The sequence below is a fragment of the Mytilus galloprovincialis genome, chromosome 3 (genome assembly GCF_965363235.1).
Source record: "Mytilus galloprovincialis chromosome 3, xbMytGall1.hap1.1, whole genome shotgun sequence".
Taxonomy (NCBI): Eukaryota; Metazoa; Mollusca; class Bivalvia; order Mytilida; family Mytilidae; genus Mytilus; species Mytilus galloprovincialis.
This window is the reverse complement of record NC_134840.1, coordinates 59,815,984-59,837,731: the sequence shown is the minus strand read 5'-3', so window position 1 is coordinate 59,837,731 and position 21,748 is coordinate 59,815,984. Positions and strand designations below refer to the sequence as shown.

Below are 21,748 nucleotides of genomic sequence, written 5' to 3'. Positions count from 1 at the left end.
TCAAGAGACAACCAACAAATTGTTATCAAATAGGTTGTAGTAAAGGTTTGTGTTTATATTGCTCCATAGGAAAGACCAAGAAAAATTATTATAACCTACATTAAACTATAAAAGGAAAACCAAACATGAATGCATGCTCTGTCGTGCAAACATACTCATGTTTGTAATCAAAGTATCTGAAAACATAAAGTTGTTGTCCAACAGATTCAAAAAGCCCTTTTTTTTTACAACTGATCACTGTCAAGTTGCTGACCAAATTTAAAGTTATTTTGTACAGTATAAGATAAATTTGTGACAATTTTTTTTTTCCAAGTTTATTTAACATATTGGGAGATTCAAAGTATCAGCAAAAAGGTATCATAAGATCCATAAAGAGATCACCATTCAAAATCATCACTGTCAAGCTGCTGACCAAACATAGAATTATTCTACATGTATTCAATAGTACTTGCGAAAAGTGTGACTAAATTATTTGTTGGACAGACGAACAAGGTACATGTATTTGCAAGCGTGCATTATCATAATTATATATTTTAATAGATATTTCTATTTAATGTCAACAAAGTACATTCAAGTTCATTATAATTTATATCACAGTTTGAATATGTACATGAAGCTTTTCTTTCAACATAAAAGGTAAATTATAATGTTAACTTTTGATAACAAAATTAATCTCTAACAGGTGGTCACAGTCACTATTCATAGGTAGTAATACCCTAGTATTGTTGGTGAAGATGATTTTAATGTTTATGACCACAACATCTTAATGATACACAGTCAATAGTAAAAACATCCAAATGCTGCTGCCACACAGAATAAAGAATCCTGGAAAGAGAAAGAAATAGAAATTATCATTGTTTTTCCAGATAAATAGGCTTCAATGCAATCTCAACAACCTCCCAAATCACTTTTTAGATATGTACCAACAACTAAGAGTCTCTCTATAAGCATTATTATGGCTTAACATAAACATAAATCGTCAGAGGAAATCAGTTTGGTTTATAAACTGTATGAATTAGTTAAGAGATTACTTCAAATAGCAAATTAAAAAAAAAAGACTGGCTAACTAGTATAGTGAAAGAACAAAGCCTATTGACATCTATCTTTATTTAAGAACAAATATCATTGTAGGGTTATACTACAGTATGCTTCAAATTATGAAATTAATCTTATCTTACATTAGATTTTTAAAAATATTCATTCAGCTATTCCAAAGACATTTTGTTACAATCTTACAAAGCAACCAGAGTAATCTCCCTTTTGAATCTTACATAAAATTATATTTAAAAAATTTTAATTTTGAGATATGGAACATTAAAGGTGAAGATAAAGGGAACTTGTACATCATGCACTCATTGTACAATTTTTTTTTTTTTTTTTTTATAGTATAATACATTTAGATTACTGTTAACAATGAGTATGCACATGTCAAATTTAGCACTTCTATATATGCCATGAACTTCTTCAACAAAGTGGTTGTGATTGATTGATTCATGATTGTTAAGGATGTACTTAAGTGAGGGTTTGTGAAATTAAAAAAATCAAAAATTTAAAATTGATACTTTTATCATGAAGCTTCTTTTATTTATATATGATTTTAAAAATATGGTGGGGAAAAAGCTGACACTGACTTTTACTTTATATTTGCATTGGTATTAATTGGGTCTCAAATCAGAAAAAAACTAAAAATTCTGCTTAAATTTTGGCAAATGACCCATTATGAGCCATCAAGTCTTATATGAACAGATAAAAATTTGTTATGGAACAAAATATTTTACATTGTCTTGTATGGAAAAAAACCAAGGAGTCAGAACATTTGACACTAATTCCAAAACCTCCCCTAAGAACATCCTAAAGGTATTTTTGTTCATTTAAAAGTGATTAAAGAAATCTAAACTGATCATTTCCTTAAATATGTTTCTCATAGTAAACCAATATTCAAATATGACAAGTCATGTCAATTTTAATTTCGTATCAAAGAATAAATATATTTTAATAAAATAATCTCCTTCATCATTCTTAATTATAACTTTAAGATAATTTTAACATTGATAGATAAGTTTCATTGTAGGCATTGATACAGTTTAAAAGATTTATAATATAATAAGTTACTTACATTCATAAATATATCTTGTGCATAGTTATCAGTATCAGAATCCCAGAAACATCGACATCCCATTCTAAAAAGGAAAATAAATGTTATTAGTTATCATATGATGATTTTATCAAGATTGTGTTTGTATACCTACCTATCTGTATACTGTATAGTACTCTTATTTGTAAAATAAATGGATGTTACAGTAAAAAAATACATAAATTGTGTGCACTCAAATATATTTATGCATTTCGATGTGTCTGAAAATGTTCAAAAATATCTCATCAAATTGATGGTTCATTCTTAGTTTTACCTGGAAACAAGCAGCTGCCTGGATATAAGGAGAGTTGTATTACCTGAGACAATTGCTTGTTTACCTAAATAATGTGAACAACCAGCTGTACTCTTAATTAACTTTTCATTTACTTGTAAAAATATAAAATATAAACAAGTCTAGCATTTTCCTTTGAGGGATGTAGAGAAAAATATTTTTATAACCATTCAAAATAAATGAGGGCAGAATTCCAAGGAACACACAATATTAGTTACACTATGTGCTAGTGACCTAACAGGTTGTATATAGCATCAATAAATTCCATAAGGGGTGAAAGTGAGAAAAGCTCAAGCCGGGGGCTGCCCTATATGGAATAACGGTATACTGATCCCATATTTTATAAATCATATTAGGTCACTCACACACTGTGCAACAAATTTATCTTACAGACTATCGGAACATGTGAATTAAAAGAATAATTGTAAACCTTCACATCACATATTTTGTCTAAAGCTCATAATTTTTTTTAGTTATGTTTGTTCATTTTAATACAACAACAGTTTGTATTTTGGAAGGCAGGCATCTTGTCTTCTAACCATGTAATTTATAATAAACCATTGACCATGTCTTTAGGATAAAACATGCCAACTGACCTAATATTGAAAATACATGCTTCTCGCATGTTTACTTTAAACCAATGATATTCTCAGAGGACACAGGTAATATAATACTGTAAATTCACAAATTAATGCGATGTTTTTGTTATTGCTCAAAATGTGACACAGTATTAATCGCAATAATTTTGAAAATTTTTATATGAATTGAATACAGGATTTTTCTCAATATCACAAAAATTAAAATTACAAATCGCAATAATAAATGCACGCAATAATTTCTGAATTTACAGTAGCCATTATCTGGCATTTCAGTTTTTTTTTCCATTGGGGAAGGATACACAGGCCTTGGTTGTGTGTATTTAATTACATTTTGTGTAAATAAAGGGAGGTAATACTTACTTGACACCTTCTCCTTTTTGTTCCCCAATGACTACTTGAACTACAAATTTATATCTGTCATAACCTAAATCTGGAAATGTAAAACAAAAATCTTAATATTTGGAAAATATCATTTCATTCATTTAAATGATATCACTTCATACACCGTTAAAAGTAAGAAAAACTGAAATATGAATAGGCCATTGATAAAACAACTCACGAGTCTCCTTAAGAAATAATTAAAATGGGCTCATAATTCTTATTAATAAATTTAACCACAAGTTGGTCTATCATGCTGAAGTATTTGAACTTCAGCGATAGCTTTTTTCCAAAGTGGAGTAAATTCATTTTGAAATTTTTCTGAAAACCACTAGCTCCCTCATGCAAATCTGACCTTAATCCCTTCCATACATTCTTATTCTGTAATTTGTATCCAAAACAGCGTCCAATGTTTTGATTCCAATGTTTTTATTTGTTACTGGGTGTTTCTGGTGAAGATCTATCAAGTGTGAATAAATTCAAATCTTAATTCATTTTTGTGCATCATAACGAAAATCGCAAAAATCATCTGTAGATTGTTGAATTTATAAAGTATATCACTATATGGCAAAATTTATGTGTGTCAGTTTACAGATACAATTAACAAGTAACATGTTCATAATAATTTGAATGTCTTTTGTAATGTATTTGAATATTTTATATTTTGTTATCTAATTAAAATATAAATACCTTTTAATTTTGTTTTGATTTCATCTGATATAACTCTACATAAGTCTGTTGTTTCATCTACATCATAAACTTTACCAGACAATCTATCATTCAATACTGTATGAATTGTTTCTTTTACTATTATTGGTCTAAATCTGTAAGATAAATATATCAATGGGTCTTAGTTTTTTAAATGGTCATAGTTGGTCTAAATCTATTATAATTTTATAAATGTATAAAATACAGTATTGCATCAAGGATTTTAAAGTAGGCTTGCAGCAGGGTACAAGAGTGAAGGCTCTTTGTAGAAGAGGATTTTTTTGATAAAGGATTCTTCATCATATCTATAGATGAAAAATTGAAATAATTAAAAAGTATTTGATTAGGTAGATCCCTGGTATTTAAGGCTTAGCTTGTAAAAAGTGTTTGCAGCTCTTAAAATGATAAATTTCAATAAAAAGGTATTTCTTTTCGTTCAAGCAAAACTCTGACAGAAGTAGAGTACATTTAAGGCAGAATGTGCATAGAAATGGACCATAAATTGAGGGACCATACATTTATGTCACCACATAGAGGGCAGACAAGCTAAGCTCTTTTAATTTAGGTTAGATATGTCACTTTATATAAAATATCCGGAATATTTATGGCAAGGCCAGATAGAGTATTTTTCCTGTTCCAAACTATCCTCACTTTATTCATTAATACATGAACAAAATGTATATCTTAACAAAGGATTCTAAGATGTCTTCTATTCTAAAAATAATTTACGTATCAATATATTTATATTATATAGAAACTAAGAAACCCCCTTTCTGGAACATGACTTATAATTAACACAAATGGGAATCAAGGCGGAACAACAGACAAAACAATAAGTCACAACAAAAGGTACAGCGTAACAGCATACTAAGTCACAGCTACGGTATCCCATTGACCAAGTGTAATTTATACAGTATGTATTGAACAATGTTCATAAGAAAATGAAGGGAAAAAAATGTTCCAAAAAAAAAGCCTGTTCTTCATATATGTTTGAGGGTAGTAATGCCCTTTACCCTCAGACGTCAAACGGTCATTTTCAGCTACCGTTAGCATCAAATTGGTTAAAATAATACTGTGATTGGTCAGGGTTCTCAAATAATTATCGTTACCGTCATTTTTGGGAAAAGTTTAACGTGCTCCGTCAAAATCAGTCATTTTTTTTATTGTCATGCACTAAAAATTACTGTTAACATCAATTGGCAAGAATTTTTACGGTTCATCGTCATGATGGTACCCCCATTATCACCCTCATGTTTGTATTGCTGATCACAAAATTAAACTATAAGAACTGAGTAGGCCAAACCAACATCATAGAGTTATGCAACTGTGGAGCACCTGAAACACCTGACCATTTCCTCCCAGAATGTCCATGAGAACATATGAGAAATATGTTCCATCAAATATCAAGAGCTTCAGATCAGAAACCTGAACTTTAGCTACCATATGTTAACCAGAAAAGAAGGCCAGAACATCAAAGAGAAGAAAGCCAAACTACAAACAGTGGCACATCATATTGATAGCACTGGCAAATTAATACTGCTGTTCCTCAATCCCATACACCTTCAGGGATCTCCATGGCCTGTTTAACGATGGCGCCCCGCCATCGTTCAAATGTCTCGCGCCATCGTCGAATGACTCACGCCATCGTTCAAATGTCTTGCGCCATCGTCAAATGTCTTCCGCCATCGTTCAAAACTGTGATCGTTTTTAAAGCCTGACACCATTTTTTTAGCAATTATAATTAAATGCATGTAATTGCATAACCCTCAGGCTTTTTTATAGTATAATCCAATACAGTTCTAACGCCTGAAGGATATCCGGATTAAGATCGCTAATCACTTGTACCTGAGCTTGTACAGGTAGATCAACAAACCAAACAGAATATTATCTGAAGATAGACGATTCATTTGTCGAATTATTTACCTAAGTTTCCACAAATGCTTATGGTAATTTAGATTAAATAAATAAATCAATAATCCAGTTACAAAGTTTAACAAGTCGAACACATGCTTTTATTTTGACTTACGCAATCAGCATCCCCCTTTTTAAGAAGTACAAAATAAGACGTAAAACAGTAATTATTATTTCATCGCAAATAACTCGGGTACTGCTGTATTGTAAGGATAATATAGAATTACTTTAAAAGTTAAAAAGTAAAAACTTTTAATATTTCCTGTAAAGAAATATCATATCGTAATTCCGAATTCATTTCGTAGTTTACAATCAAATTGATACATCCATGTTTCCGGTTTCTATTCAGACTCGAAAGATGAATGTTGCATAGCATCGATTTGCTAGATAAATTCATTGAAAAACTTTTCATTTGACAACGTTTGCTTTACAAATCTTTTTACATAACCCGTACAACTCGTTTTGTCGTTGCTGCAAACCAGCCATACCAGTAATGGGTTCATGACTTCTGAATTTGACAGTGTCCGTGAAAAATAAGCTCCACATGATTTTTAACCCCCATATCAATTACCAAAAATAGCAAAAAAACTAAATGGGGACCTTCGTGATAGCTATTGGTCATTCTCGACTAAGGGAAATGGAGGGGGCATGAGGGCTTGGCCTTTGAAGGGTTACAAACGGCAATTATTGAAAATATATAATACTTCTATATAGTATTTATAATGAAAATTCAAACAAATATAATTTAAATAAGCAATGAATTAGCATGTTCACCTATCCCTATGTGGAGGGATGAAATACTTTCAATCGCGCTACACTGTATGGCGTAGATATGGTTTATGATGGTGAAAGTTCCTCCATCGTTCAATTTTCATCTATGGAGATCCCTGCACCTTATCGCTAATCCCGGCTGCTTGCACTTTTGACGCATACAACAATCAAATTTCCATTGTGGCGTCAGATATTTTGTTTTACAAACTTTCAAGCACAGACAATACAATCTAGCCAGACACATAACAGAGGCAGAGAGGAAAATATGTTGCAAAACTCACAAAGGAGAAATTCTGCACATTGAGACAATTTGTGCCAACAGGCCTTAAGATTATGGATTGAAGACTGTACCACAGAATTTGAGATAGTTTATCAGTGAAGCTTGTTATATCAATCCATGATTCAGATTGGGAAATTATCTCCCCTATCATTGGAATGTCTCAATCTATGCCAGTGCACGTTTTCTTTTATTTCATGAGCTTCACTTACTTATTTTGAAAATTAGGACGAATTATATATGTATTGCTTGCTGTTGATACTGGTGTTTCTTCAACTGCCGTTTCTGACATTGTTATAATTCAAATAACTGCAGATTTCAAAGGGTACACTTTTATGAAGGCATCAAAACATCAAATATGGCGGCCTTAACAACATTGCAGTGCCGTCTATCGGTAATAATGCAACTTCAACTTTGACCTTTGGTAATGACAGGTATATGAAAATGGAAAATATAGGTAATACAACAATATATGACATTATTTACAGTTTCATTAATGAAACAGCTAATATTCTTTCAGTTTAGAGATATTGGAAACAAATATTCATTTGAAAATGTCTATTTAATTGATATTACCTGTAATGACAGGTAGGCGGTCATTAGTCAGGTGAATTTTTTTTCAACCGTGACATATGCAACCGGAAGTGGAATCTGGGATTCCTAAGATGAATTTTCGATAGAGAAAAACAAATACACCCCAAAATATAATGATCTATAAGATTAATCCTATAATAATACTTAACAGGTGAGTTTTAAAACATTACTGATGAAGTCTTTACACGTAACAGAAATGAAGGTAGTTTAGTCATCAATTATACCACTCCTCCCAATCAGTAATTACAGTAGCTCATTAAGGTTTATGACCCCTTCCTATAGCCATTTTTGTACGAATTTTTCAAACATCAATTGTGTCAAAACTACAGATATGATGAATAATTGAGACAGGCCATTTTGTACATGTACTAGGGGGAAACTTGATGCAAAGCATTATTATTTACTGTTTCATTGCATTTAATAGAAAAAGAGTGCTTTGTGGCAAATAAACCAAGATTTTTATAGAAAATCCACAGCCTTTAATACAGGGTTTTTTGTTATAAAATTTGAAGCATACATTACTTACTTGCTTTTCTATGATGTGCTAGTGTTTATTTTTTACGCAAAGTTCTAACCAATCTGTAAATTCCAAAATACCTCGTGCAGAGTCACCAAAGTCGAGCGCACCCTACATGATGTACTTGATTTGGTCCATATGTTTATTTGATTTAACCAATTACTACATTAATAAACTTGTTTTATGGAAATCAATACTAGCACTGCATGCAATTATGCTATATCTATCAGTCATCAAAAGCTAAATATGATAGTACACGGATAAAAGTCTGTGGATTTTCTATAAAATTTCCATATGTTTAGCATTGAATCAACAGAAGGGTACCTAATCCTTAATTGATTGATGAAATTTATGAATGGTCAGTTTCCAGCGTCATATTCAGGACAATTTTATTTTATATTGATATCATCATTTATGAATCAAACATGATGAGTGGTAGCTGACATGGAGCAGGATGATTTGTTACAAAATCTAAACCCATTTTTTTTAAAACTCTATTCTATCCTTTTTGCTGTCCCTCCTACATTTGCATTGAAACACTATGTCCTTGGCAGAAAGGATGCAAACGGTGTATTGTCTCAGCTAAGCAGGGTGGTTATATTAGATCTTATTATTTATACATTGTACATCAACATCTGTAATATACATTTGGCGATAAAAACATCTCACTTCAAAATAATTTTAGTTTTCACAAGAAAATATCATTATTTAAAGAATATCTGGCTTAAAATGTGTACCTTAAATTTTGGTTTTATTTGAAATATTTAAATGTCGGATTTAAATACCATCATGACTTGAAATTTTAATAAAATTTACATATGAAGCTTTAAACTTGAAAAAACAAGGTTGTTGTCTTTAACGCTAGATAGTTAATTTACTTTAAATATATAGTTCTCACAATTATAACTCAAATAAAATTTATTTAGAATATCTATATTTGAATCTAAGAATGAATACTAAATGTATTACAAATTCAGATTTACATGAAATGTAAAACAATAAAATTTACATAGAATATTTCCTTTTCCATTCTCTTTATGGACACCTACAAAATATTTGTTTCCCTGTCATTCAATTCAAAGTTTAACTATCTTTGTACAAGCAAAACCATACACTTCAAGATACATCTGATTCAAAGTAATTGCTTGTTCCTGCATATAAAAGGGGAGATAATTGAACGTTCCTCATCAAATAATTTTTTAATATTAGAGACTGAAATCTTAATAAAATAAATATTGTCAGATGGATTTCAACTCAGTTAACATATGTCTTTCGATTTTTTCCCCAAATGAGTGTATGCACCAGCAGTTGAAAGTCATGGTAAACAACTGCTTTGAAAACTTTTCCTATCTTTATTCTTATGGATTGAAAATAGCTGCATGTACCACTGTGTACTTTTGAAATCTCTAAAATGAACTCTGCACAGCCATTCGTATTGAAGAAAAATTGTCCTGTTGATATTACAAATGTATATACGTCAATTTATTGAAATATCAACATGGGATTGTAACTATCAAGGATTTGTACAAGTCTAACAATACAAATCCTTGTAACACTATAAAAAAAGAAAAACGTGAAAAATCTAATATTTATTTTGCTCTGTTATCACAGACTTGTATAATTATAATTGACCATGTTAGTGGCATTTAGTCAAACAATATAACTTGATGCCAACTGAGATTGCTTAAGTTCATCCTCAGTTATTATCATTAATAAAAGGAGATGTACATGTATCATGTCAGTTGCACATCCAGGAAGCCTATGATATCCTTTGATATAAAAAAAAAATCTTGTTTCTCACACATTTTATTTTTGTCAGCATAACATCAGCCAAAATATTTTGTATATGTTACATTTTTAGGAATTACACCATTTTGAAAAATCCTGGATCAAAATCTGTCTCTCAGAAAGCAACCTACAGGTATTGAAACAAAATTCCAAAAGATATTGGAGGTCATGATCAACTTTAAAAATATAAAAAATACTTTCAAGATGTCATGTATATAGTATTGTCGATGGTGCATCCTTGATAAGATATTTTAATTTGATGTATAGGTTGTCCTAGCTATTTGTTTTATTTCATGTGACATGTTACTGGAGGTTAACTTTAAAATTTATTTTAGTGCTTTAAAGATGCATACAAGTATCGTAGATGGTGAATCTTTGATTAAATATCTTGGTTTGGTGTCTAACTTTCCCTAGCTGTTTGTTTTATTTCAGGTTATGTTTGCACAACCTTTCTCCCTTTTCAACTGAGCATCATACAGGATATAGAGTATATAGATACACATCTGTGATAGTATTCAATTAATTCAAAACTTCATGTCAAAGCTCAGGCTGATGTAAGGTTTGACATATGGTATAGACATAAGTTTATTGTTTGAGGACAATGTTTTGTCCTCTTGTTGACTTTTCTGATTGTATCATAGTGTTTAGGGTTAAGATATCATCAACATGTTAACCTTTCATATCTTAATATGTAAAAAAAAAACACTTTTGTCAACAGCTAAATCTTTGATGGACACAAAAAAAAACCCCAAAAAACAGTGATTTTTAACTAAAATCACTCAAGTCAGACCATTGTTGCAAAAATAAACAGCATATTTTTTTTATGTAAAAAATGAATTATTTACAGTTTAACATTTTCTGCTTTATTTGAAAAATACTTAGCTCTAGGTACATACTTTATTTGCATATGAACATATTACTGTGTACCTAAGGGTACACAATATGGACAATAGATTTTTATGTACTTGTATTAATTCAAATTACAGTTTTATTGATATCAGTAAAGATAACTTGAAAGGTGTTGTCAAAAAGTACATGTACCCTGAGATGGTCAAAAATGTTGTATCAAATAGAAAAAAACACCATATTAAATATGTTTATAGGCATGTATTTTACTAGTAGAAAAACCATGTGGAAAAGTTATACGTCTTAAATTTTAAAAAGGACTTAACATTGTAAATACAAAGTAGACACCTGTTTGATAAATTTAAAATGTAAGTGTTGCTGCATTTAAAGTAAGTTTGCAATCTAAAGGTAAATATTTTGCCATGTTATATAATTTTGTTTGAATGACTGCAATTGAACTGAAACTGTCAAAGTAAGTAGTTGACTTTAAATGTGATTCAAAAATTAGATTTAAAGGCAAATCAGATCTTCTGTCTATCAAGAGATACATCTTATAAAAAAAATGTTTCATTCAAAATTTACTGATAAATAACTAACTATCAAACCTAGCATTTTATACAAGGGGGTTGTAGGGAAGGAGAAGAGATGTATATTAGGGAACAAATTGGACCATAATGATGATAAGTTTACTATCAGTATCATATATGCATGACAGAGAAGGGATGATAAATGCCATAATTCTTTTGCTTCTCTCATTTTCAAAATAATAAAGTGCCACAAATCTATCACAGAACCCTTCAGTTATTCAGAAAAAAAATGAAATCTGTCTGACAGATAAATATATCTGTGTTTATGGTTTGAAATTTGTCTTGATAGGCACAGGCACTTGTCTCAGAAAAAAAAAATCCTATACATGTATACCTTCATATAACACTGTTTTTATATGAAGGTATATAGGATTTTTTTTCTGAGACAAATGCCTGCGTTTATATGTCATCAAACAACTTGAATTTTTGGTACATTGTACTTGACATTTTCTCTAAACATTAGAGAAGCAGATTCTGCTTTTATACACCAATGATTATAACATTGATTCATTATCAATAGTTAAATATTCACATTTTTTATGTTCAAAATTTTATGATCTTTTGTTGTGATATAAAAAAGAAGATGTGGTATGATTGCCAATGAGACAACTATTCACAAATGAACCAAAATGACACAGACATTAACAACTATAGGTCACCATACAGCCTTCAATAATGAGCAAAGCCCATACCACATAGTCAGCTATAAAAGGTCCTGATAAGACAATGTAAAACAATTCAAACGAGAAAACTAACTACCTTATTTATGTTAAAAAAAAAAAAAAAAAAATGAACGAAAAACAAATATGTAACACATAAACAAACGACAACCACTGAATTACAGGCTCCTGACTTGGGACAGGCACATACATAAATAATGCGGTAATGTTAAACATGTTAGCGGGATCCCAACCCTCCCCCTAACCTGGGACAGTGGTATAATAGTACAACATAAGTACGAACTATAAAAATCAGTTTAAAAAGGCTTAACTCATCAGATGGACAAAAATACAAGTGGACGTGGCCCGGTAGTTGTCTGTCTGTAAGAATTTTCTAAGCTTACTCTCGTAACAAGTGTCAAAATAAGAAGCCAACTACACATCGTGATCTGTAATCAAATATATATCCCCTCTTTGACTATTAAAATAAGACTTACATTATTGAGGCTGAGACTCTACCAAACATTTAAATGAACAAAAGATGAAATAGGCTTTCATTTTTTAGGCTCTCAACCAAAAATTTAAAGAAAAGATGAATTTTAGAAAGAAAATTGGATAAGTAAACCATTGAGATATTCTAAGCAATGAATAATCATTCAGTTGAAAGTAAACTTTAAATGATCAGTTTGCCATATTATGTAGATATTATACAAAGTCTTATTACGTAAAATGGCCATTATAATATTCTACATACTATCTTATTCATCTCTCTGTGTTTGACTTGATTATAAACTTTGAAATTGATGTAGATATGCTGAATAATTATTTCTATGATTATTGCAGCCACAATAAGCCTATATAACAATCAGTGATTGAAACATCATAACAAATGCATTGTAAATTTGTAGACATCTTTTAAGTTTTAACGTTGGTTTATTTTTAAGAACTTTCACTCTAGCTGGAATCGGATTGAATTTTACATGTTGTAGATGAAAATTTCAAATATTTATTTCATTGGTGAAGTAGTTAATTCATATATTAAAACAAAATTTAAATCTGTAAATTCATGCTCCGTTCCTTTAAGATTATGCTCTCTTATTGTATCTTGCACAGAGGTTTTTTGACTTTTTTTTTAAGTGAATAATGTAATTTTCATATTTGTACCTGATGCAAATGATGACAATCTTATGCTATATTATTATATCTTGCGTAAATTAATCTTTTTATTTTCAGGTTTTTTTTTTAGAACTATTGTTTTTTAAGTGAATACGTAACTCTCATATTTATACCTCAGATGCAAATGATGCCAACCCCATTAGCAATAGATACAAATGTACTTATTTAAAAATTAAATAATTAATGTGTTTATTTGCACTACCTGTATAAATTTTACTAGAAACCCATCAAATCTGTTGTTATTGATTTAAACAAATTCATTGATTGGACAGGTTTAAGTTTAACCTTGTCTCTGCAACATGTTTTCATGACTTCATAAAACATGGCCGTGTCAGCCAATTCTTTCATCCGGACAAGCGGAGATTTATCATTTTTGGGGGAATTTTGATCAAATCAATAACTAGAGATATATTCTGTCATTTTTCATTAATGATAAAACTGAATAATTACAATTGTCGGACAGTACTGCTATGAAATGGATTTTGTAATTCACCAGATATTGATTCGACAGTTACGTTTTTCGTTTTATCCTACATGCAGCTATGATGCAGATAGTAGATACTTTGTGTGCAAATTTAGAAATTAAGTCTGTTCACTGAATCATGGAAATAGGTTTGGATTGATTTTTGGTGTTAACATTCCTTCGTATGAAACAATAGACTTTCATTTTGTTATGGAAGTGGATGTGTTTTATTTCTTATCAATATTTGATATTTGGTTTTTGGGAGAAACTTTACTGGTAGATTTTCTGGAAATGGCTATTTATTTTGTTGACATAATTTTCCAAACTTTACAGGATTTTGTTTATGAAACCTTGGACTTGTCTGATGATTATATCACATCATTAGCTTAGTATAATAACAGGAATTATATTTGACACTTGCAGTGAAATCAAGTGAGGAAAATTAATACTTGATGGTAATTATTGATTTAATGAGGGGAGATAACTCTATTAAAAGTTAGATATGATCAAATTAGCATAGAAAACTGTTATCAGGAAGTTGTGTTATTAGTTTTGGTTTTAACCAGATTTATTTCTAAAGATAGAAAATAAAGATTTTTATAGTAATTCCTGACTGTCAATATAAAAGAAATTGACATGACAGCAAATTTTTATGTATGGATTAAAACAATTATTGCCATGTAAACAGGTGTGCATGATGAGTCAGACAACCATGTGACAATCCTCAAACAGGATTTTCAAAAAGAACGTTTTATCTGAAATATCATGTCCAAAGAAAAAAATATTGATTTGTTTTGACTTTGTTATGCAACCATATTAGACTTAATGCAATATAAGGATGCATCCATTATAATTGGATAATAGTGACTTTTCAGTATGACAGAACCTCGTATAAGATCATCTAAACTCCCAGGAATACCTGGAAATCAAGTCGCTAAAATTGAAAAGCAAATTGACGATTTTTTAGAAAACTTTAAGAGGAAAAGTTCGATTCTTGATCGTCAGACTAGTGAAGAGTACAGGGAATATTTAGGGGTTCCTTCACTTCATCCTGGTTATAGTTCTTCCCAGGGTTCCACAGAAGATTTTACAGATGATTACAGTCCAAGCACAGACAAGTCATATTACTTGGGAAATAGCCTAACATTTCACCGGTCTCACAAACGTCAGTTCAGTAATACGACGACCACTACCACAGGGACTAGTGATTCAGAATGGGGTCCTGATTATGAAGAGGATAGTATATTAAAGGATAAATTTATTGTGTCTCCTGCATCAGACAATGCATCTTTACCTAAAGCTGAATCTGATATTAGGGCAACTGGTAAAAACTTAGTTATATGTCTGATTATAAATTATAAGTTGCATGTGTCTTCTCCATCCTAAATACTTGCGATATGAACTTAGTTATATGTCTGTTTATAAATTATAAGTTGCATGTGTCTTCTCCATCCTAAATACTTGCGGTATGGACTTAGTTATATTGTCTGTTTATACATTGTAAGTTGCATGTGTCTTCTCCATCCTAAATACTTGTGGTATGGACTTAGTTATATGTCTGTTTATTCATTGTAAGTTGCATGTGTCTTCTATTCTGTATGGTTGTGTTTCTTTTGATTGGCATGTTTGTCCATTAGTGTATGCTGTAAAATTGATTGTGAGACTCAAATTATTAAATCTGTTTTTTAACTGTACACCACTTAAGCTATTCTGATTTTCGTCCACTTAACTTTTACTGCTTAGAGTTTCAAAAAGATTAAAATCTTCTAGCAATAAATTGAACATCTAGCAAACTCAAACAATTTTGACTTGTTATGGAAATAACATGAGTTGAGTTTGATTGTTTTGTTGATTTCAATTGTACTATTCAAGAGTTGAGTCTCTTGAGTCTTGATAGTCCCTTTACTCCTAGTTGTTTAAGAACGATAAATTAAGATTCCCTTACCCTGATTCATATTATAACTGATATCCCTATATGTTATTAGAATTTATAGCAGCAAACTTTTAAACCATTTTTTTTTATGAAGTTCTAATGTAATTCTCAAACCAAAATTCAGATTAAGTAAGATTATCATTATCCATTTAAATTTACTAGGGTTATGGCCCTTGGTTTTCCAAATAGTTGTTGAATTTGTGGTTTTTGGTTGGTAAATACATAGATTCACCCAGAACTGAATGGCTTGAAATGTGGTATGAAGTGTTGTGAACATATAGAACAAAGTGATTGAATGATAAACTGCTTTGTCTTATTATATTTGAAATATGAATAAATTCTGAATTGTGTTTTTAAAAACCCATATAGAGCTAATAATGTAAAGACAGTTCAGTTTGTTAGCCGACTGTGCAAGGGCTGTATAGCCAGTCAAGGTCCTTAATATCTCCCATCATCATGTGTAAGCAAAATATATTGAACTTAAAAATAAAAAGTTTGTCATTTTTGGGTTACATTCAGATAAAGATTGCATAAATCAGGGTTATCTTTTATAGTGACGTCAACTTTTTCATGCCAAGTTTGTAAATATCTTGCAGTTACTTAATTTGGCAAGTGTTAAGTCTTGTTTGATTTTAGTGCCTGATTATTGATATTTAGAGAAATGTTCTCTTGTTGCCATATATTTTGTATACTTAATATTTCATGACTAATCTGAACTAGATATTACTGATCCTTGATTAAAATCTGCCAAAATATTGTTGGGATCTAACAGGCACCAGAGCAGGAATATAAAAAGGGGATTTTAGGTTACAGCATAGTTGTCAAGTTTATACAGTACTAAAAATTAGCAGCTGAGAGAAGAAAAGGTACATTGGTGTACTTTTTACTCAAGCTAGTAATATATAATAAAAAAGATATTTTGTTTGATGGTAGCTAAAAATTAGGTTTAAAAATCACAATTATAAGAATTTCAGATGCATATGACAAAATTGGTTTAAAAAAAAGGGCATTTGATATAGAAAAAGAAATAAAGAGATGTGCAATGCATACATATTAAAGACCTCTCCTAACCCTATAAAAAGGGCAAATGTCAGATGCACAGATGTTAAGAGAAATCCTTTTCTTATCAATTGATGCAATTGAATGCAGAATGCATACAATGTACATGTACAATGTATTTTCTTGTTCAGATTCATTTTCTTTGTTCATTAGGAAGAAAGAAGAGTACAATTGGTTTGTCTAGCATATTGTTTGGCACAGGTGTTAAACATAGCAAATATATCAGGAGAAATCTCCTTTTAAAAAAGCATTGAGTCGTCTATACTACAGAGATGTTTAGGAACAGGATATTTTTATAAGGTCTTGAAGATTATCCAGAGAAAATATCACATTGGCCCAAAAGAAATTCTCCAAGTTCTATATATAGTACTATTGCTTTGATAACATTTTTTTCATGAAATAAAATAAAATAGTCATTGCATCTGAAGATAAATTTTCATTTATAAAAAAATAGTGAGACTTATAATTTGACTGAACACAAATAAAATTGTGTCTTTTCACTAATCGTAGTAGTGGGGTTTCGAGTGGGGTCAGTAAGAGAACTGAAAAAGGTTAAGAGTTCAGACTTGCTTTTATTTTCAACCCTTATATAATTAATGAAATGAAGTGTTGAAAGTGGTCATTCAAAATAACATATTTTTATGGTGTATTTCCTATTGTAAAGTACTATACTTATTTCTTCGGGATATATTGGGTGTTTAAACACATTTTAAACTATTTGTATGAGTCTACTTTACATTTTTCAGTTTTTTTAATATAAACTAGAATTATTAATACTTTGAAACAAACAATAATTATAAGTGATATCCTGGATTTGTAAAATGACTTGTATGAACTCTCCTGATTAAAATGAAATTATTTTCTAATGATTAAAACTATAATACTTTTGAATTAAACAATATTAAATTGGTATCCTGGATGCATAAAATTGATTTGTCCTAGTTTCTATCTTAAAATATAATGGATTTAAGGTAAGTTTAATTTGATTAAATTTATCTTTTTTTTCCAGGGGAGTAGGGTGGACAGAGGTCACTGTTTTGTTGTACTCTTAAAATAGTTAAAATACATGTACATGTATAAGGTAATTTTTATGTTCCTAAATTGGTATATCCAAATCTTTGCATCTATTGTAAAGTTTGCATATCTGAATAGATGCAAGCTATATTTCAGTTTTATAACTCATTTAACAAAATTTTGTGTCCCTTTGATGCAAACAGTGGATAGAAATAATGTTCAATGCTTTACAGTAAAGATCAATCTACATTTTACATCTGTTATAAATGCTGTCTTTGTATATTTTCATATTTGGTATTGTTATGCTGCAATTTGCCTTGAGATTGGGTTGTATTTGTACATGTAGATAATTTCTGTCGATTATTTGTGCACCCTCTACTAAACACAAGAGAACATGTTGTCCGATTAGTCAGAATTAGTGTGACTCATCTGAAAAATCACTGTTTTTTACTTATACTTATATTATTGACAATCAATAGATATATCCCCCTGTCAATGAATAAACAAGACTTATGATACAGTGTAAGATATTATGTATTTGCATATCAAAGATGGAATGTTTTCATCAGTTTGAAGACTTTAAATAAAATAAAAACAAGGAAATGTGGTATGATTATAGTACCATTTAGACAACTATCCACCTAGGATGTATATTTAATAAGCAATGCAATTTATTGCTTTTTAGGCAGATATATCACCAGTATAGAAGTATATAGTAAAAGCTTTGTATTTTAGACCCTGCCTCTTAGGGGGGCCTTGGTGCCCGAGTGGTCTAGGTAGTTACTACTGTAATCACTAGCCATTTAACACTGAGGTTATGAGTTCGAACCCCACTCAACTCCAATCTTAATTGACTAGGATTGTCAGTTTTCCTATCGAAGGTCTGTGGTTTTCTCTGGGCACTCCGGCTTCCTCCACCAATAAAAACTGGCCGCCTTGAAATAGCCTAAATGCGGTGTTTAAAGTGGGGTTAAAACACCAAAAATCAAATTAAATCAAATCTTAGTGATAAGGATATCTTCAAGCCCATTGATCTCTGCTTCTTCAAGCTTACACTTTACTCATACAAAACAAATGAATAGGTTTCAATTTCATACTCTGATTCAGATGGCATTGTGTATTTTTTTAGTCCATCTGTTTTTTTCATTACTTTACTTTGAATTGTAGGGTTTTTTCAGTTGATAAATCATTCTGTTGTCTTTCCCACTGTTGTAATTTTCTGAGGACAGTGAGTTAATTTTACCTATAGATATGTTAAGATATTGTCCAATAGATGACTTGATGACATTAGGAACTTCTTGCAGATAATACTTTATTAGCTCATACATTGCAATCGCATGATTGTGTTTGTTATCTGTATACTTACTGTAACAGTCATCTTTTGGGTGTTTAGATTCCAAATTTAACAAAATTGCTCACATAGATAATTTTGCTAAAAATAGATCGTGAATTAGTAATTGCATTATTATCTTTGCAATTATAGAGGCTATATGAAGAAAAATGTTTGTCAATTGGTCCTTTTGGTTTTATGTCAATCCTTTAACTTATTTTGGTAAAACTACTATACCACTATATGGTCTTTGGTAGCATTTTTGCTTTGAGGACAAGAGATTTACGTTTTTAATTCATGGCCCTGGAAAACTTTCAAAGACTTTAAAAGTTGCTTCTTTTTTGCTTACAATGTGTCATACAGTAGTAAGAGTGAAATTGGCCAACTACTTGTCAGAATAATGTGCCTGGATGAAGTGAAATGTTTTCCAACCATGTAAGACCCTCATGTGAAGTCAAGGTTGTTAAAATCCACCCTCAGCATGTTGTTCTGAAGACTGTTACCATGTGATAAGTTTTACAAAATTTTGAGTCTAGTATAACATAAATCTCTTTAAACAGATATTTGATAATCTGTGATTTATTCACAACTTTTTAGACTAAGGGCATATAATATTGTTGATGACCTTATATTGACCTCTAGATGTCATTTAAATTTTTGTGTTGTTGATAGCTCAGCTGCTTTCTTTCTAATCTTTTATTTATTGATATATATATTTGAAATTACTGATAATGTTTAATTAATAAAACATGATTTAACTCAATTTATTAGATCGTTTTTTAATACAGGATTTATATAATTAAAAAAAGTTAAAAGTACAAAAAAATAAACATAAGTGGAAATGAATGAAGAAGTTCCTTAAAATGTTCAGGAAATTCTTTTTAAGATAGTTTGTCACATTGCCATTAAATGTAAACTGTACACTACAGTGACTTAAGTTTAACCTTTGCAAAGGTGAAAATTTATCAAACAAGGAAAATTCATATCCTATTATAGTACTTTATACATGTATAAAACTTTCACCTTGAAATTTTCTGAGATTTGTTCCTTGTTTAAAGAATGTATGGAGACATATTTAGGAAGCAGTATCTATCTAAGTGTCATCCTATTTCAAATATACATGTAGATTCAAAGGCATATACTTATACATGCTTAAACTTCGTAATCATTGAGGTGTTTAAGTATTATATAAACTATACTGATAAAGTGGATTACAGGTGTATCATATTTCGTCTCAGGTGACATAATTACGTATACCTAGGAAGTTTGAATCGTCACTTGTAAATATAAACATTGAAAGGAAACTGAATACAAAGTATTTGTATTGACGTATTTATTGACAAGGAAAGATGTGATTTTGTATACTTGTGGTTTGTTGTAGTGAAACTTGAGGATTTTTAGATAAGCAATATGCTTTCTGCTGAGCACGTAGGTAAGAAAAAAATCAGCTGATAAATTTCCATAATTTTCAAACACCCTTCCGAGTCCTTGAATTAAGATATATCATATTATAAGAGGAAAATGTAGTATTTGGGAATATATTTCTTATTTTGAAAAGCAGAGAAAGGGGAATTCATGTACAATATAGTAACAATTTCAAAGAGTAATAATTTGTTCAGTATACTAAAGTTTTATATGGAATTTGGATGAAACACATGAAAAGTTAATTTAATAATATAAATAAAAGGAGATGTGGGGTTCTGTCACAATTAGACAGCAATCCAACATGTTTGGATATTAGATTTATAGTTCTAGTTGACCCACTTTTGGCAGAAATATGTCTTGTGGACTTCCTGAAAATTGTGTATATTTTTTACTTTGGGTCTTTTAGTAATGCCTGACAGATCTTCCTTCACCAAGGGTTCTGATCCATGAGAAGAAGGGACTAGATTATAACCCTTGGCTAGGGTAAATGGTTTATACATTAGTATGGGCGTATTGCATTTCCGCTCATTTTTCAAAGTCCCAATACTACGTTTCCGCAAATTTAAATTATACGTTTCCGCAATTTGTATTTATTACTTTTCCGGAAATTTACCTGGTAAATTATAAATGTTTGATTATATATTAGGTAATTTTTTTTTTAATTTTTTTTTTGATAAAGGAAAGGTTCTGATCTTTTATCTACAATATACTAGATATATCTTGACCCAAAAGAAAAGAGAACAACGAATGGTGCTGAGTCTTTTCATGCCCACCTGAACGAGCAATTTCACGCTAACCAAACTAACAATTTAGTCTTTGTCGGTGTGTTATTGAAGCTGCAAACAACATCTTACATAAGGATGACAACTCTTACTGTAAAAGCACCCTTTCGGAAATATGAAAAGGAGAAGATGGACTTCTTTCTTGAACAAAATACAAAACTTGTAAATGGTGAATGTACTACTACATGGACTTTGTACGACGTGTTGGCTACAAATATTCTGGCAGAACTGACTTATGAACTCAGTCATATCAAGATATATCTGATTAGTGCTGACTTTTGAGCATACGTTTTCATACATTTTAATGATGAATTTAACTTGCATGTTATGATGACCTTTAACTTAATGAATATTTATTTTTTATTGTGGCTTTGCTTTCGATCAACAGGTATTCCTTAATTATTTGCGGAAAAGTAATAAATTATTTTTTTCCGGAATAGTTACTTTTTTTCCGGAAAAGTAAGATATTTATTTGCGGAAACGTAAACTTTTTTTTCCCGAAACG

At 30.4% G+C, this 21,748-nt stretch overlaps 2 protein-coding genes across 8 annotated transcripts in view; one reads left to right on the top strand and one right to left on the bottom strand.

The window, feature by feature from the left end:
- Positions 1-515: 515 nt before the first annotated feature.
- LOC143068495 (dynein light chain Tctex-type protein 2B-like) lies at positions 516-7,458 on the bottom strand. The gene is made up of 5 exons (XM_076242595.1): positions 7,283-7,458; positions 4,094-4,227; positions 3,386-3,455; positions 2,117-2,180; positions 516-825 (listed from the first exon to the last, which is right to left on the bottom strand). Exons 1-5 carry the CDS (start codon positions 7,360-7,362, stop codon positions 778-780), a joined length of 396 nt encoding a protein of 131 aa, XP_076098710.1. The 5' UTR covers positions 7,363-7,458; the 3' UTR covers positions 516-777.
- A 41-nt stretch (positions 7,459-7,499) lies between these two features.
- The window catches only part of LOC143068492 (guanine nucleotide exchange factor DBS-like), a 60,096-nt gene continuing 45,847 nt past the window's right edge, over positions 7,500-21,748 (top strand). For 2 of the 7 annotated variants that reach the window (XM_076242590.1, XM_076242591.1), the window contains exon 1: positions 14,304-15,024. In XM_076242590.1, coding sequence (XP_076098705.1) covers positions 14,577-15,024 — 448 coding nt within the window. In that variant the 5' untranslated portion in view covers positions 14,304-14,576. Of the gene's footprint in view, positions 7,528-7,696; positions 7,816-14,303; positions 15,025-20,298; positions 20,469-21,748 lie in introns of those variants that run through there. The other 5 variants (XM_076242593.1, XM_076242594.1, XM_076242589.1 and 2 more) reach the window with 5 other exon arrangements.

What these genes read in the sequence shown, in the direction of transcription:
- LOC143068495 (XM_076242595.1), bottom strand. Translation starts at nt 7,362, where the DNA reads ATGTCAGAAACGGCAGTTGAAGAAACACCAGTATCAACAGCAAGCAAT. An exon ending in CGTCCTAATTTTCAAAATAA is followed by an intron (nt 4,228 to 7,282) that starts GTAAGTGAAGCT and finishes TTTATCTTACAG; the next exon opens with ATTTAGACCAATAATAGTAA. An exon ending in CAAAAAGGAGAAGGTGTCAA is followed by an intron (nt 2,181 to 3,385) that starts GTAAGTATTACC and finishes TTTCCTTTTTAG; the next exon opens with AATGGGATGTCGATGTTTCT.